Source organism: Contarinia nasturtii, unplaced genomic scaffold (genome assembly GCF_009176525.2).
Source record: "Contarinia nasturtii isolate CC-2019 unplaced genomic scaffold, AAFC_CNas_1.1 Cnas_scaffold_810, whole genome shotgun sequence".
NCBI lineage: Eukaryota > Metazoa > Arthropoda > Insecta > Diptera > Cecidomyiidae > Contarinia > Contarinia nasturtii.
In genome coordinates this window covers 1,602,273-1,619,261 of record NW_022198157.1, presented here as the reverse complement: position 1 = coordinate 1,619,261, position 16,989 = coordinate 1,602,273, and the positions used below count along the sequence as shown (strand labels likewise).

The 16,989-nt window shown below is 34.7% G+C and overlaps 1 protein-coding gene across 12 annotated transcripts in view; it reads left to right on the top strand.

Annotated features, from left to right (window-relative positions):
• The first annotated feature begins 971 nt into the window (after nt 1-971).
• Nucleotides 972-16,989, top strand: part of LOC116341927 (inhibitory POU protein) — a 37,718-nt gene continuing 21,700 nt past the window's right edge. For 11 of the 12 annotated variants that reach the window (XM_031769353.1, XM_031769352.1, XM_031769351.1 and 8 more), the window contains exons 1-2: nt 972-1,317; nt 4,835-5,371. In XM_031769353.1, coding sequence (XP_031625213.1) covers nt 5,246-5,371 — 126 coding nt within the window. In that variant the 5' untranslated portion in view covers nt 972-1,317; nt 4,835-5,245. Of the gene's footprint in view, nt 1,318-1,804; nt 1,920-4,834; nt 5,372-16,989 lie in introns of those variants that run through there. The other variant, XM_031769344.1, reaches the window with a different exon arrangement.

Below are 16,989 nucleotides of genomic sequence, written 5' to 3'. Positions count from 1 at the left end.
ACTTGTTGGAATGCTCATAAATTTTCCAACCAATCCACACCGAACCCACCATCGTCATATAAATCAGTGCATGCGCAGTGTGTATATCAAGTGTAAATTACCACTCCCACAATTTCCCTTACGAACCGTTGGCCAAAAACGCAAATGCGATTTGAAATCAGTAGCTATTTCTCAGTTCACCAATGCTTGTTTTTGACAACCGATGCCGTCGTTGTTGTTATTGCAAGGCAATCGACAATCGGATTTTCTGCTTCATATGAAGCCAAGTACGTTTGAGTTTTGTTGTATAGCGGAAGCATGTGCTTTGCATTACTCGAATAAAAAGGGGTAACATTTTGGCTGTGTGTATTTGTATGGAAAAAACGATAAATGGAAAAAGTTGCAGCCCACTTTATCGCATGAAGCGCACTTTGTTCTCGCTCACTCGCTGGTATCGCCTCTACTGTGGTAAGCAACTGAACAAAAAAAAATCGACGATGGAAAAACGGCGGCCACGGTACACACATTTCGAATAGAATTCAAGTCTAATGCGCCAGTCCATCCATGCTTGAAGTTTTGTAAATGTTTTGCATTTTTCCCTTCCTTTTGCTCTTTCTCTCTCCTCTGCTGATCGTCGTTTCTGTTAGAAATCACTTTTTGTTGTATGTTCCAGACTCTGGGCCTCGGAATATCGGTTCAACTAGGGAAAAATCAAATTCTCACATACTCATACTAACGAAAAGTCGCAGAGGTGGTTATCTCCTTCTCTCTATTGATGTGTGTTTTTTTCTCTCTCCCTCTCACTCGCTCCCGCTCATTCGACAAACGATGAATATATTGGGTGAAATAGCATGAGTGCAACGACGCAAACCGTACCGATATACCAAACTTCCATCTATTGATATAAACGATTGTTATCCTCCTGCTACTACCACTGTTGCTGCTGTCTTTTTTTATATGTCGGGCTTTGTTGTGCGTTACCGTACTACTGACATTTTGTTTGTATCGTTGTACATATTCATCGTGTGCGTGTTGTTACTTTCGACATTGTCGAATACCAACTATCGCGCCTCCGTTAACAAAAAAAAAAGTACAATACATGGTCGAGCGAGGAAAATGTTTCATGAGTTCAGTTTCAATAAACCGTCGAAAGTTGCTGGACGAACTCGAGCACCGCCGAGCACGATCAAGTGAAAAACAAAGAAATTACAAAACACAACTCTCACACTGTGAAGCACAGCACCGAAAAATAAGCGTTTTATTCGTTTTAATCTCGTTTGCCAAACCACTTTAAATTCGATCATCCGACACAATATATTACAGCAAACAGCAAAAAAGGTTGTTATTCCGAATTTTATCATTTTTTCGCGAACATTTTTTTTGTTTGTTTGTTTATTTTCTTTGTGCATTATTTTTTGTTTGCCCTTTTCTGATCTAATCACATCAATTTTAAGCGAACATTTTTGTCATTAATCTTCAATGTACGTGTAGTCTATATAAAATTGAAATAATAAAAAGAAAAACAATAATTCCCTGTGACAAAAAGTGTTTCTAACAAAAACAAATCAAAGAAACTTGAATTGAATCATTTTTGTGACTTTTGAACGAAAATTCAATGTTTTGATTATAAATAGAATGTCATTAAACAAGTCGAGTTAAAAGCAATTTTTAGTTTATGAACAATAACAAAATAACGAACAATACACAAAAGTCTCATCAAAGTCAACTGATCAAAGGAAATAAAACAAAAAAAAAAACACACACACACACATTCCATTGATCAAAGCAATAAATCGGAAAATTCTAAACAATAAACAAAGTATATCCATAAAATTTAAACAACAATTAAACCATAAAAAATTGTGCAAAAGTTAATTCAATGGTTAAATAAAGATCGAGCCGATATCAACTAAAGTTTATTTTCCGTCATTGCATTTCTGGTAATTTTCATTAATTTTAGCTTCAGCCAAAGTAAAAAAACACGAACGTTGGCACTTGATTCGACCAACTGCCAATTTTCAAACATTAATGTTTATAAAAGGACATCCAGTGCAATGAGAGAGAGAATTGTAAACGATCAGAAAAAAAAATCGAGGAAAAAATTTTTGTAGTAAAATTCATCCGTAAATACTGCTGCTGCAAATAATTATGTGGCATTCGAACACCACATTTACACTGTGTTCAGAATCCCAATCAGGTTGTAAGACACACATGCAAACATATCGTCATCCAGTTAGTCGGGTTTTAATTTTTTATTTATTACTTTCCCATATAAAAATTTAATGATTTTTTCTTGCGAATGTGTGTGGCTGGCTGGCTGGTGGTGTTGTCGCTGTTATTGCTGCCGCATAGCTGCGCTTATCATCGTATGTGTGTATGGCTTTCTTTCAATGTACTCTTTTGGTTCGCTCACTCGTTCACTTGCTCGCATTGTGTGTCGGTCCTGTCGACTTCATATTCGATCTGTTTGTTTATGTACTTGGATATGCGTACACAAACATTTTTGAATACGCTGGTGAATTATCAATTTTTTTTGTCTGTTCCCTTTTTCCTTCCTCATTTTATTGGAATTTCTCCCGTTTTTTTTTTTGTAGTGGTCTGCGTTTGTTGTAATTTCACACTATTTTGAGTTGGTTTGTGTGCGTCTCTCGATAAAGAAATATGTGTAAGCTTATCGGATGCACTTTATCTGATAGAGACATCGATCATAATTCAAAAGTATTAAATGCTTTTTATTTATTCATCAAGTACATTCATTTTGTATGTGTCTCGAGCACACGTACTCAGCGCCGGTATGTATGTATGATTTTCTCTCGTGCTTCACACACATCGCACCGTAAATCGGATTGTTTTTGTTTTACATTTCCGCTTTTGTGCTTTTGGAATTGGCAGTATCCAAAGTTATTTGTCTGTTGTGTCTTTAAGGCTTCACATCACTTTTTTTAAATTGATATTAAAATTACTGACATTGATTTTCTTCTCGATGAAATGGGTGTAATTTTCTTGTATATTCGAATAATAGCCGAGCATTAAAATCACAAGTGGAAAATATTCATCGTCAGAAAATTGACGTGCGTGCCGACGGCACATTGTTCAATCGACAATATTTTGCCACCTGAATAAATTCGAATACGAGACACAAAAGAAATCCACATGAATTCAACGATACACTCTGTTAATAGTTACCAATTTAATTTATCTAATTCTTATAATTATTAAAGTTTTTGACCTTAACACTGTGATTTTTTAAGGAAGCGGTAAATTATGGTGGATGGAAAAAAGAGACACGATTTACGTTTGTTAAGATTTTGAAAGTTTTTAACTAGATTTTGTTTGAAAATTGAGGGAAGTTTTCGGTTCACTTCAACTAATTGTGACCTCGTCATTTTTTACATTCCAATTTTCTTTTTCCGTATTGAATGCGATTTTAATTAACAATGATTGTTGTTTGAAAATGTTGTTTGCTTCTCCCTTTTCAATCTCTGTCATTACATGAACCAAATCCCCCATATTTTTTTTTTACAAAATACACGTTTAAAAAGAAGAATGTTGTTCCGGTTTCAACGAAAAAAGAACTTTGTGGGTTTTCTATTTTTATGAATCAATTGATGGTTCTCCGAATTGTTACCAAACCACCGCTTTTTTCTTTTTTTTTTTGAAAAAAAAAAAAAAAAATGCAATTATCTCTATCAAATTGGAAGTGGCGATAAAAAGCTGCTTTTTTTATATATGGTGTACTTGAATGTGCATTATATGTTTGTGTTTGTGTGAGCGATACTATCGATAATGATGATAGTGATTGCATATATTAGATGTCGAATGTCAATCAACGATAATATTCGAAATAAACAAAACAGTTATTTGTGTATTTGGGATTCAGGGTAGATGTGAGCCACGGCATTGCAAAAACTCTATTGAAATGATAGCCCAATACTTCCGCATTGTCTCGTAAATGACAAATAAATTATGGAATACCGTTTATTTATTATTATAGTAATTCTATATATTTTTCACCGATTTATTTCATTCAGTCGGTCAAGTCGTGAACAAGGTTTTATCGAAGCACCATGGCACGCCACCGCCAATCATGGAATACATGAACAAGTGCAAAATGAAAAAAAAGATCCGCACAAATTATTTAAAATAACCTCACCCCACGTCGATGGCAATAATATTTTATGATATTTTTATATAAACATGAACATTCATGAATAATTTAAAAAAAAAAACTGTGATTTCATTTGAAAATAATTTCACTATACTTCAAACCATTTTGTTTTCAATTTTTTTTTAATTGAATTAAATGATTTGTTTTTTTGAAGCCTCCATTTCCATTCTTGTTTTTCTTTCTCTGATTGCTAATATGAGAGGCTGAGAGTAAAAACAGCAATTAGCATCTCATCTCCTGCTCTCACTTACGGGAATTTCTGGTGGGATGCGACGTGCTATTTTTGCTCTCAGCCTCTCATATAATTTATGTATTCTGTCAGATTCCACGACATTCAGAAATGAATTCATTATTAAAATGATTAAAAATTGAACAATTTTCTTCGAATATATCGCACAAAAAAAAACAGAATTCCTGATAAATTTAATTTTACACTTGCTTTTAATTCAGCAAAAGAGACCTCAAATGCTTTTTTAAATGAATTAACGACATGGAATTGAGAATAAAACGAAATAAAAACGTATTAAAATTGATAAACAAAGTGAAATAATTAAATTGAATAAATAATTTAAAAATAAACGCTTCCAATAAAAACAAACCATTAGTTTCTTGATTTCGTTGAAAAATAATAGTTTTCTTCATAATGCATGTATATTTATAATACTCTTTTTGTTTCTCTTTCAATAGATCCAAACAACGCTGGTTCAATTCAACACAAAGACATTTCTGGAATGTGCGATCAAAATGAAAATCATTAAATCAACTGATTTGCTTTCAAAAACAATTTAGAGAAACCAAGCAAAAGTGTGTGAAAGAGAGTCGATCAAATCTTATAAAAAACAATATTACAATTGTGAAGACCAGTTTTAATTTTTTGGTTTTGTTTTCAAATTCATTTTGTGTAAAAGTCGATTGATATCAATTTTTAAGTCTCGAATAAGCCCGTCCGCCATTCAAAAGGCATTCATCGCACAAAACGAGTAAAATTGGAATATTGTTTGTGGGTGTGTTGTCAAAAAAAAATTCAAAATTTATTCGCCAACGCCATTTGACGCCGCTAAGGCGTTAAAGCTCGAAGAGGATTTCAACGGTGGATGCATGACAATGTCCATGTATCCATCGCCTGACAAAATGAAAATGAGTACAAGTGGCTGCTTTCCCGGCCGATACAGTCCGTCATATCGAGCACCCGATCAAATGCGACGATGCATGGGCAATCCATCGGTAAGTACCATTCACCATTTTCAGTAATTTGTGCCTTTTTCTTTTGTCATAATTTAGATGTGATTGACAAAAATCTGTAAAAGGTTCCGGTTTTTTGGTATCTTATATAGGCGACCGGTTTCAAAGTTTATTTTTGTATGTTTGTAAATATTTTAACAGAAAACAACAAAAAAGAACAGTTTGCCATTAATTGAATTCATATGTCTTGCATTTTCCATCAGTCGAATTAACAAGTTCGATACGAAATGTCTAATCACTTGATTTTTTGTTTCATCCTCTTCTTTGTTCGTTTTATGTTATTTGTCGCCTTAATTGAGAATGTGTTTGACACAATACGAATTAACAAAAGAAAAAAAGAGAAACAAACACTGAATTGCGATCAGCAGAGTCGGTGAAAATGAGTCTGAAATTGAGCTTGAATGGGAAACACAGAAACCGTATTACAGCAAACAAAATAAAAACACACACACACACAATTCAGCACTCACACAGCTTCGAAACGAACTGAAGAGATGTCGGTGTCATTTGAATATTTAATGAAGGTTATATTATATATCATTTCAAAGTTTGTCTCACTCTCCGCGCCAGGCGATTATATGTATTTTGCGTGTAGCTTGCATTTTGTGAGCGTTGACTATATATGAAGGGCGCGCGCTCATTTAAACATTCGAATCTGCAATTTTGAGACATAAAAAAAAGAAACGATCTCGTCCGAATCCAGCAAGATTGAGCGACGGGAGAGAGAGATAAAAGAGATTGAATTGTTTCTTATGTACAGATGACATCTAGACAAACTTCAACTATTCGTTCCAATGCAATTCCATGTGGAAAATGCAAAATCAAAGAAAGAGATGGCACTTTGGACGACAGGACAAGTTGAATCTATTTTTAATTTTATTTTTGCACTAAGTTCGACGTGCCAATAAGATGCGTCATTGTTACTGATCCTGCTTCTATTTTAGCTTTTTTTTATCGACTCGCCTTTTAAAGCACAACACAATGCTGATAAAAAATTTACAAACTCGCCAAGTTGTCAATACAAATTTATCGAGACGATAATTACCGAACGAAAAATGTATACACAAAATCTCGAAGATACACATACACATACTCCGTATCATCTCGTTGCTCTATATGTGTGTATCGATCGAAAGCAGTTGTCGTCCCCGAAATAAATAATTGAAGCAACTTTCTTAACATTGTTACAGTGACACTGATTTTAAGAAAATAGAATTGACATTTTCGATGCGAAATGCAAAAAGGCGAATTGGCAACAAGAATGGAAAATGGAGCTACCAATAGAAAAAGTCAAAGTTGAATGAAAATGTCAATTATTATTTATTGGATGATTTTTCCGTAGCATTTTACCTTTGTCTCGTCGTCATCTGTACATCCACACGTCGTCTGAATTTAGAGCGTTGAACAGACTCGATTCTTTTGAAATGGTACAACAGATGTGAGTCGATTCTATGTGTGGTTATCATTATGTGTTTCGGCTGGAAATTTTTATTTATCTTAGCTGACACATTATTCGCTTCGGCGATCTCGTTTTCTCTTTCTCACAAAATACAACAAAATTTTGGCGTGTTGACACATTTATCTTCTTCAAGTTTTTCTTTTTTAGCGACATTTTCTTTTTATCAAGAAATCTTGCAAGCTTCAACAAAACGACGCAAAAAAACACACGACACTGCTTAATTATTTAGTTTAATTGGTTTACGAAAGTCACACATAAATCGAGGAGAGTGAGAGAGAGAGCGACGAATATTTGAGAATGACATGAAACTTCGCACTGTATGACGGGCTTTAATTTGCCCATTTACAATGTTGTCACTTTTTGCTCTCTCTCTCTCTCTCGTCATAAATTGAATTATGAATATTGCAAATGAACCAATGCACATACATTTACAGCGTCTTCGGTAAATCAAAAGTCGTTAATTGTGTTCGTCGTAAAATTACCGACCCGAATTCTAATGATCGCAATTTATTTAACTTTGATGAAGTTGTAAAAATGACGGCAACCAAATGTCAGTTCAATTGCCTGGCAAATTTCACGAAAATATACGTACCGTTGCTGTCGTCGGTGTTGCTGCTACCATCGTCATCATTGTTTTCCACCCACCGATGATTAATTACCTTCTCTCAATCTAACGCCCGTTGTCTTGCTAACGTTTACTAAGCATTTTTAAGTGAGGCTGCTTCTGTTGCTGCAACCACTTAATCAAACGAAAACAACACACCGCTGTAATTAAGTCTATTCATTTGTCTATTTGCATCGTAAACCAAATGAACCTTTAACCGAAAACAAATAATAAATACGATGTCAAATTAAATTAGAAAATAATTCGTTATCTTGAAAGTTATTATACGTTGGTTTGTACACAACAAAGGTAACCTGTGATTTTCGCATCACTGATGCAGCATCACAGCCGTAAAAAGAATGCGCGCGATAAAAAATGGCATCACATTAATAATTGTAATATATATATTTTCGCTTTCCGTTCGAAATAAATAATGCTCCATTGCTACTTTGCTGTAATGACTTCATTCATTTCACAAATTACTCGGTAAATTCATCGGGGTTAAACCGCATGCACACATACACGGTTCGGGTATCGAGCAACGGTTGTCAAGCGAAATAAGAACTAAGTGACGGGTCAATGTCTATGTGTTTTCTTTAACTACGTCTCATTTTTCATTTTCCTTTTTCATTCTCCGTACAGTTCGTTTAATTTTCTGCCGCATGAACTCTATCTCGCACTCTATTACTCTCTCGTATTCTCTTAATTCTACCTCATTCTATCGCCAGCTTCCAAATACAGTGGGCGTTCACTTAATTTTAGCGAACAAAATTAAGAAGTTTTACCATTGTTTAACAAATCATAATATAAATATTATCACATAATCAGATTCATTTCACCGCAAATTGAATCGAATTTGTAACATGTATAATTGAGTTTGTATTCAAACCGCAACAATATTGGGCATTTTTGTTTATTTTGATTGAGATTATGGGTTTTTCGAAATAAATGAAATTAGTGGTCAGCTCTGATGTATCATTGGTATACTGGTAACTTAAACCCATTTCAGACGAGATGGAATTGACCAATCGGAAATTGATTTTCAATCGAATGGACACAATAAGTATAAGTCTATAGTTTTCGGGGGGGTTTTCATTTTCATCAGACATCGGAAGAGAAGCCCAATGGACTTGTTGTTGATGCGCATTTTACGTTCGTTTCCGGGATTTGCAAAGAAAAAAAAGAAGAAGATGAGATCCATCGCATTTGATAATGGGTTTCCATTTTTCACCGCATCATATTAAAATAAGTGCATTAACATACGATTTATATTCTACATCATTCAGGGACAATTCGAGGCGAAAACTAAATCTGCTCAAATTATTATCTCGATCTCTCAATTTCAACCATGCTTTTTGCCCTTTTCCTCTCATTTGGAAGGATTTGATATGAACAATCGGTTTACACATGCTTATTAATCTCTCTCTCTATGTGGCTTACATTTGCTGTTTCTTTTTTTTAACGTCCGCTAAGCGTTATGAAAGCTTCCACATTCGTCTACAATAAAATGAACATCGAACAAAAATCGAAAAAAAAGGAACGATCCTCAAAGCTAAAAAAACAGGAAACAAAAAATAAAAAAAGGATCCTTTTGGCTTCAAAGTTGAGTTGATTCATTCGGCTTTTTTGCTTGCCTAGGATATATTATTTGGCGAATCAAATCAGCTCGGATGAAACGAGTGGAGAATGAGCGGGAGACGAATGAAAAGAGGGAGAAAGAGAGCTATAAAGCAAATAAAGTGCCTTCAATTTAATGGAAAATCCATTCATACCCATCGCCATATACGCACCACTAATGTCTATAATATCTGTGTGTGTTATGAAAACTGTTGGTTTTTTTTTCTTCTTCTTTGCCTCGATTTATCCATTTCGCTATAATAATAGTATTGCCTGGTATATGTACTATCGGGTATGCTATGTGAGCGCAGAGAAAAAAAGCTGAACCATTCAACCAGTGTGTGTTTATGTACAGTATGCGTTTGAACTATGTATGTAGATTTTCAATGTAGAAAATGTACATTTTTCTCTCGTTCGTGTGTTTATTTTCGTTTTGTTGAGTATTTTTCATTCTGTTGTATGTTGCACCCTCACCCATTCGCCGTCGCTTGAGCGTCCCATGGGGAAATGATAAATGCTACACACACATACTGTATACACAATATGCTCCTCGTTTATTGACTCGATCCATTGAGCAACATGAAAAAAAAAAAAACAACGAAACATACGCATCGTCTCATGTGTGTGCACCATGTTCATTCGCTTATTTTTCTTCGTTATTTTTTTCTTCTTCTTCTCTTCCTCTTCATCATCACTGAATCGTACTTTTATTGAAAATTTGTGTGTTGATTATATTTAGTTTTAAAGTAATCGCAATTTGTTAAGAAAAGAAATATTTTGGTGTTGGAACATTTTGAAGAATTCAAATCAAGCGAATGTACTTCTCATTCACCAGAAAGCTCATTCACCATTTTGCTCTCGGTTCAAAACTCTGATGTTTCTCGTACTCTTGTACTGTACCTAGGTGATGCACACTCATACAATTCATGAAAAATGCTCGATCGAAAATGCTTCCATGTTATGTGACCAGTGTCTCCATGGCATATTGATTTTATGGCTGTTTAGTGTGCGTTCATTATTTTATGGCTATCAATCGCTCTTCCCATTATTTTCCTCGTTGTCGCTTTTCATCTCATTTTCTCTCACTCCCGTTCTATTTTGTAAAACAAGAAAAGCGGCTTTAGTTTCGTTGATCAAGTTTTCGAAATGTTGCTGTGAATGTACTCGTAACATTTCCGTGGCTGGAAAATTCATGTTATTTTGGTTTGTTTCTCTCGTTCAAAACTTTCAAATCACCAAAAAAAAAACCAACGAGACACGCACAAAACTTATTTCACCCATGCGATACATTTTCCCCAAACTCCACATTGGATACACACATTTTATATGTTTCATTAGGCACGAATTTTTTTTGTCCATCTAGTTGCATGGAAGTGTTTTTTCACTAGATTTAAAAGAAAAAAATGTAAAAAAATACTTAAGAATCGAATCGCTTTGGTTGAAACTTTCATCGAAGTGGATGTCGTGTCTATTTTTTCAAAGTTTCTAACGTCGATTGCATCGAAAAATGTGGTCAAAACAAATGCAATTGGAAAATTAGATGAAGTAAAGTTTTCGCCGCAAAGAGAATACAATACGATCGAATATGCTCGAATAAATGTCATGTAATTGTTATTAATTATCATAATCAATCGTAAAAAACAATTAAGTGACATCAAATTAGGATTAATTTTCGTTCGAACATACCCAATTATACGAAACAAGAGTCTTTGAATTGACTTCTTATTATTGTTACGATGGTATACATTAAAATTGGTGTTCGAAGCTTATATACGTATGGTGTCTTTACCGTTCTCTCTGTCAGATTTCTTTCAACCCCCGACAAAACTCAAGTATAGTAGTTAATGCAATGGACTAAGTCATTCAGCAGACAATAGTGGAAATTACCAGCACGACATTTTGATTCGTGCAACGTCAAAGCGAGCCGGTGGGTTGGTGTTTGTCTAATCCGATTCTACGGCATATTTAAGGTTGAGACAAATAGAACCGAGAATCAAATAAACTGCATTAGAAAAGTTTTGCGGTCGGTTTGTTGCTGTTTATATTGTTACTTTCGGTCGACGTTGTCGGTGCGGCACGAAATGTCTGTGGAAATTATTGCATTTTACCTTATGCTACGGCCATAATTTGCTTCGAAGCAATTTCTTGTTCGCCTCTTTTCTATTATCGCAGCCATAGAGGATTTCATTACCATTATTAAAGGAATAAAATTTATTTATTGGCTGTTCGTTATGCGCCTGTGACCCGGGAAGCGGTTACGCCACTCACTCGGCCGGAGACTAAAGGCTTGGATTTTTGGCTTTTTCGATTTTCGTTCTTTTACCTGTGATTTCGCCCCAGGCAGAGAGAGAGGGGGAGCGAGAGAGAGAGCGATAAAATATTATCTACGCCGAAATGAGTGTGCTTGTCTGCGTGTTTAATCAAAACTTCGATTATATACAGAATAGAAATGTGGATATCCACATGCCATCGTTGGAATCTAAATTTCTATTACACGAGACCATCGGGCAAATTTCAATTTCGGCCGGTTGATTTGGTACACAATAAACTTTTTGATATTTTACCAAGTGGCGTGGGTAAGAAAAACAACAAGGTCGAACATCGAACATTGTGTAACCTTTATAAGCAATAAACTGAGGTATAATAATTTTCGGCCGTAATTACATTCGAGTTGTAACTTCCGAAAACGTAATTTTGAAAATTAGACACAACGAAATTACACGAGTGAGTTTTTTTCCGTAGTTGGAGTTATAATAATCGGTTTGATTAGAAGGATCCATCGAAAGCCCCAAAAAATCCCAGATTTATAATACAAACTCATCAAACCGCAAATGAACGATAAATTTGGTTCGCTTGATTCGTGAAGGGTTAGGCACCAGCTATGATCCGTCATTCAATAGTAGTTATTATTATGAAGCATTTTCATTGAAAGCGTCTCAAAATGGAATCGAGAGGGATGATATTGTTTCCAAAGGTTATTTTAATAATATTTAATGCTGCAAAATTATCCAATTTTCATTTAATTTGAATGTTATCTTCATCACAATCTTCCAAACTGAAGTTCAATCATGCGAACGAAGCGTTTGGATGGAATGATATGACTTTAGATGATTGAAAAAGAGAGAACTGTACCGTTTCTAAAAATGAAATAAGATGTAAAAACCAGTTTTTCAAACCTGTATCTATTTTGAATAAAAGAGACCATTTCAGTTGGTATGGCATTCATGTCATCGCTTCTCATATCTGTTGTGTTTGTTTGTTGTTTTCTTTTCTTATGTTTCATCTACATATTTCCAATGGCGAATGGTGTTTACTTTTTGATATTTTTGAAAGGTGATAAATTATTCATCAAAATAAGTGCCTTCGTTATGGCTTTCGCAAAGTGAAGGGGAAAGACGCAAAAAACTTTCTGGACGATACACACACACACTTACACATACTTTCTTTTAAAAAAGAAGAAAAAAATCCATTTATATTATCGTTTTGATTTTCGCTGTGTTATGTTTATTTTGTAGCAAACTTAAAATATCGAAGTGACGTTTTTGTAGAGACTTCTCTCTTCTGTTTCAGCAATTTTAAGTTGAATAAAAGAGGTGAATTTCCATATCAAAAAGATTTTCGACAACGGCAACCACGATGAAGACGACAACGATATAACGAAGTAGACCTCACAAATTTTTCTAGATTATGCTTGACATTTCTGCTATTTCAAATGTTTCACTCTCTCTCTTTCTCTTTCGATTTCTGTCTGTTCTTGTCTTTGAACTGTAAATGCATTTTTAGTTGCGACATTCATATTTTCGGTTGACAACGCGCGGCACAGATTTGGCTCTATAATTTCGGCAAACATCTGATTAAATTACGGAATACATTTGCCAAAAATCGTGCAACCGAAGCACATTTTCCAATGTGATAGCATTACAATGACTTTACAAGAAAGACACAAGAAGAGAAACAAAAATCCAATTGCAAAACGGAAAACTGTATTCCTTGCGCCTGACTTTAAAGCAAAGCCTGACAAAATCATAGCAATTTCTGATATCTTTCTCTATGTATCTGTGGGTTTGGTGCTGTCGCGCGTTCACCAATCAAACAAACGAAATGCTACACAGAACAGATAAAGGGTTTAATGGAATCGAAGAAGAAATCATGCAGGCGCGCACACACATACAGCAATGGTGGAATGCGCCGTTTCTATTTACCAGTTTCTATACACATATTTTGTACCACACACATGACGACACAGACTCCAAACATGTATGCTACATCATTTTCCTGTTCTTCTTCTTCTTCTTTTTCAATCCTTTTTTTCATCTGCTCTTGGTTGTATCCAACACCGTTCAAGTAACTCGTTGCAATGCAGCAAAATGAATATTTGTCGTTTTATTGTGTACTGTCGTGTTGTTTTCATTTTCTTGTTGTTGTTGTTGTTGTTGTTATGAATTTTCTTTCTATGCTCGGCTCTGTGAACTCTCTCGTGAATTTGAACGATGTTTACCAAATAAAACGCTTATGTATTACATAATGTGCTATGTGGTATTTTATATGTCCTCTTCAGTCATGGTGTGCTGACATTAAAGTGCCGTTATTTCATGTTCATATCGAAATACACAAAGACTTAGAGAGAGAGAGAAAGAGAGAGAGAGAGAGAGAGAATCTAACCATCAGAAGTTTACCAGAAGAAAGTCAGACACGAACCGAATGTGCAACTCTCGCTACTATATTATGATAATGAAAAATTGCTTTAGCTTGTGTTTTTTTTCTTCCATTGAGCACATGAGCGAAAACAGAGACGATGGGAAACAGGCGTCTCGCTGTCACCGACGATATCAGAAACGTTGTGAACACAATTTGTGTTATTTTTGCCTAAACGATGTTTATATTGCGAAATAGATAGAGCAGAAGGAAGCACAAATATCGAATGCGAACCAAAATCGATATCAAATCCAGCGGGAATTCTCAAAATCAGCCGTGGCCAAATGTATCATAAATGGTACTGTTGCCATTTCAGCGACATGGTTGTGCGGATTACATTGTGATCTGCTTTTTAAAAAATGGCGAATTAAATACATGTGAAAACTAGCGAATATCATTTATGCGAAAATAAAATAATGTTTTTAACCAAAGTAAAATGTGAGCGGCTTACTGTTAATTTGTTGAATGCTCGGTCGTCCGTTAATGTTCACGGCGTTGTTCATATACCTTGTTTATAGCTTGCCAAAAATTATAATCCACGATGCTGACAATCTTCATTTGGTCCCCCCCGGCATCGCCAATCAATCCAAAAAAGTTAAGCGGGTTTCCATTTTACGTGCCATCTTGCCACCAGCTCAATTTTTATGGTGGACGATTTTTGTGCTTTTATTTTCGTCCTTATTTATACTCATGTTTAATGCTATTAAATTTTCGAAGATAAACCATCGCCAAATGCATCTGGTGCTTGGGCATACTGTGCGATGTGGTTTAATGGTTTTGCCCGTTATAAAAATGAATTTCAGTACAATATATGTACAAAGTGTTTTTATTTTGGTTTTGTGTTGCGTCTTTTTCTCGGCCGAATGTTAAATATGGTGCGTTAATGCGATAAAAGTACATTTTCTTCTATCGCGTAATGCGTTGCGCGCACCATCAATGCGAAATTTTCCATTTTCGGTGTTTATGTGTGTATGTCAATCGGACATTTGTGACATATTCGCATTTTAAAACGATATCATTGTAGATTTTTCACCCGTTCGGCCTGGGCCCAGGCAGGTTTTATTGCTCTCCGATGCGCTTGCCAATTTCACGATATGTACGTCGTGGAATTAAAATCCATATTATCATAACCATAAGAAACAGCATAACAGTTTGATTTTATTGACAAAATAATACTTAAAATCCAAAATGCGCACCTTTTACATCGCACCAGAGTTTAAATGTTTCGACTGAATTTCGACACCAAACGAACACTTTTTTTATTACGATCATTTTATGATGTTTCAATTCTAATCGACTTCAGCTCAATAAAAATCGTCACATTTTATAGCCGCTTTTCTCTTGATTTTGTTTTTCTACTCACCGAAATGGAACTTCTACATATGTTCAAGTGAAATGAATTTAAAAACTCTCGCATTTAAAGTAAAAGAAGAACGAGAACGAAGAAAAAGAAAGAACTTTCATGCAACTTCGAAAATGTTTCTTGGAAAAAGTTAAAAAAAATCCGGTCATCATTAAGTGTAATTAAAAGTGTTCACGTCATTTTCTTAAACTATGATATGTTTGTTATGCCTTTTTGATCAAGGCGTAAATCGCTCAATAATAGATGAAGCGGTAACAATCAATAACACCGATTGTCACACTTAGCTAATCATTTGTGAAATAAAAAATTAAAAAAGAGAAAATGTTCATATCAATGCTACGCACAGTCTAAGATATGCGAATTGTTTTGTGAAAATTGTGAATTTGGAGGTGAATACACCAATTTTTTCAACATATAAAATGTGAGTGTAAAATCATCAATTTTGACACATTTACCCAGACAAAGTAGCTTGCAGTGCACGCGGGATGTTGATATGAATATCGTTAAAAATGAAGAATATCTAGGGGGGAGACACAAACGATTAAACCATGATTCCAATATATAAACAGTAATCCTACTATTCCACCAATCCGTCATTTAATTGTCAAATATGATGTCACATTTCGCCGCTATTCACTTTGTTGAAAACTTATTTATCGACACTGGAGTATGACATTTTGTTATTGATAATTAAAATTATTTTTTTCATCAATAAAATTTTGAGAAAGTCTATCTATTGTTTTGTAAATTTGTAATCGACTTTTAAACAAAAAAATATCTCAAAAAAGAACAAATTACTATCTTAAAACAAGTTCAATGCTTTGATCAAATTCTGTACTATCGATTACAAAAACATTGAATCTAACCCATTTTTGCTATTCCATACATGGGATTAGTGAATCCATGTGAATCCAACTACTGAATTGTCTATTCCACTTTAATTTCTCGAATTTTTACACTAAAAGTCTAATCCTATTCCACGTGTCTACCCCCTAGAAGAATATCTTGTACATATTTTGAAATGTAACGAAATCGATTTCAGCGAGTGAAATGAAATGATTTGTACCGATTGCATTGCGAGGATTTATATTATATTCGATGAAAACTGGTTTCTTGTTTTTCATCGAGAGAATAAAATGCTTTTATGTGTCAGGCCATAGCCAATGGTGATGGCAGCCGATGGTTGTTTTTCTTTCTCTTGTACGACCAATTTAACAACATCGTGTCCATTTTCATGGTTTGATATGTGGCTATTTGTATAGATATTATACACATTGCGCGTTTGGGTATTAAAATTTATATTTTTACATTGAATTCATAAATTTATTATTTATGAATGTGTGAAATGCGGCACATGACCCACGTGAATTCATATGGCAAAACCGAGCAACAAAACGTACATACACCGACTCTCTCTATCTCTCTTTTTCTTTCTGCCGCTCCGTCTCCTTACACCACTCTCTATCTTTCTCTATGTAAAATAGATACACAGAAAAAGACGACAGTTCAGTTGGTGGTTGTATTTTTTTCGGTGTACGTTCAAACATGCGATATGTGGGTACTTTTTTCTATCCACATTTTGAAACTGAAAACAGTGATTCCATTGAAATCGACTAAAATAATGGAAAAAGTCAACACATTTTGCAAGTGAAACGAACAAATCCGGCCGATAAACAAGAGCAAAAATGATGGCATAAGTATATGAAGAGAAATAAAACGGCGTCAACCATAAAAATGGACAGTCCGAAAGATGTGCAACCTGAATGTAATAATAAATTTATAAATAAACACTTTGCAAGAAATTGAATTTTCATCCAAGTTGCACGATGTTTCTGTATTTGCTGATATGTTGACAAAATGAC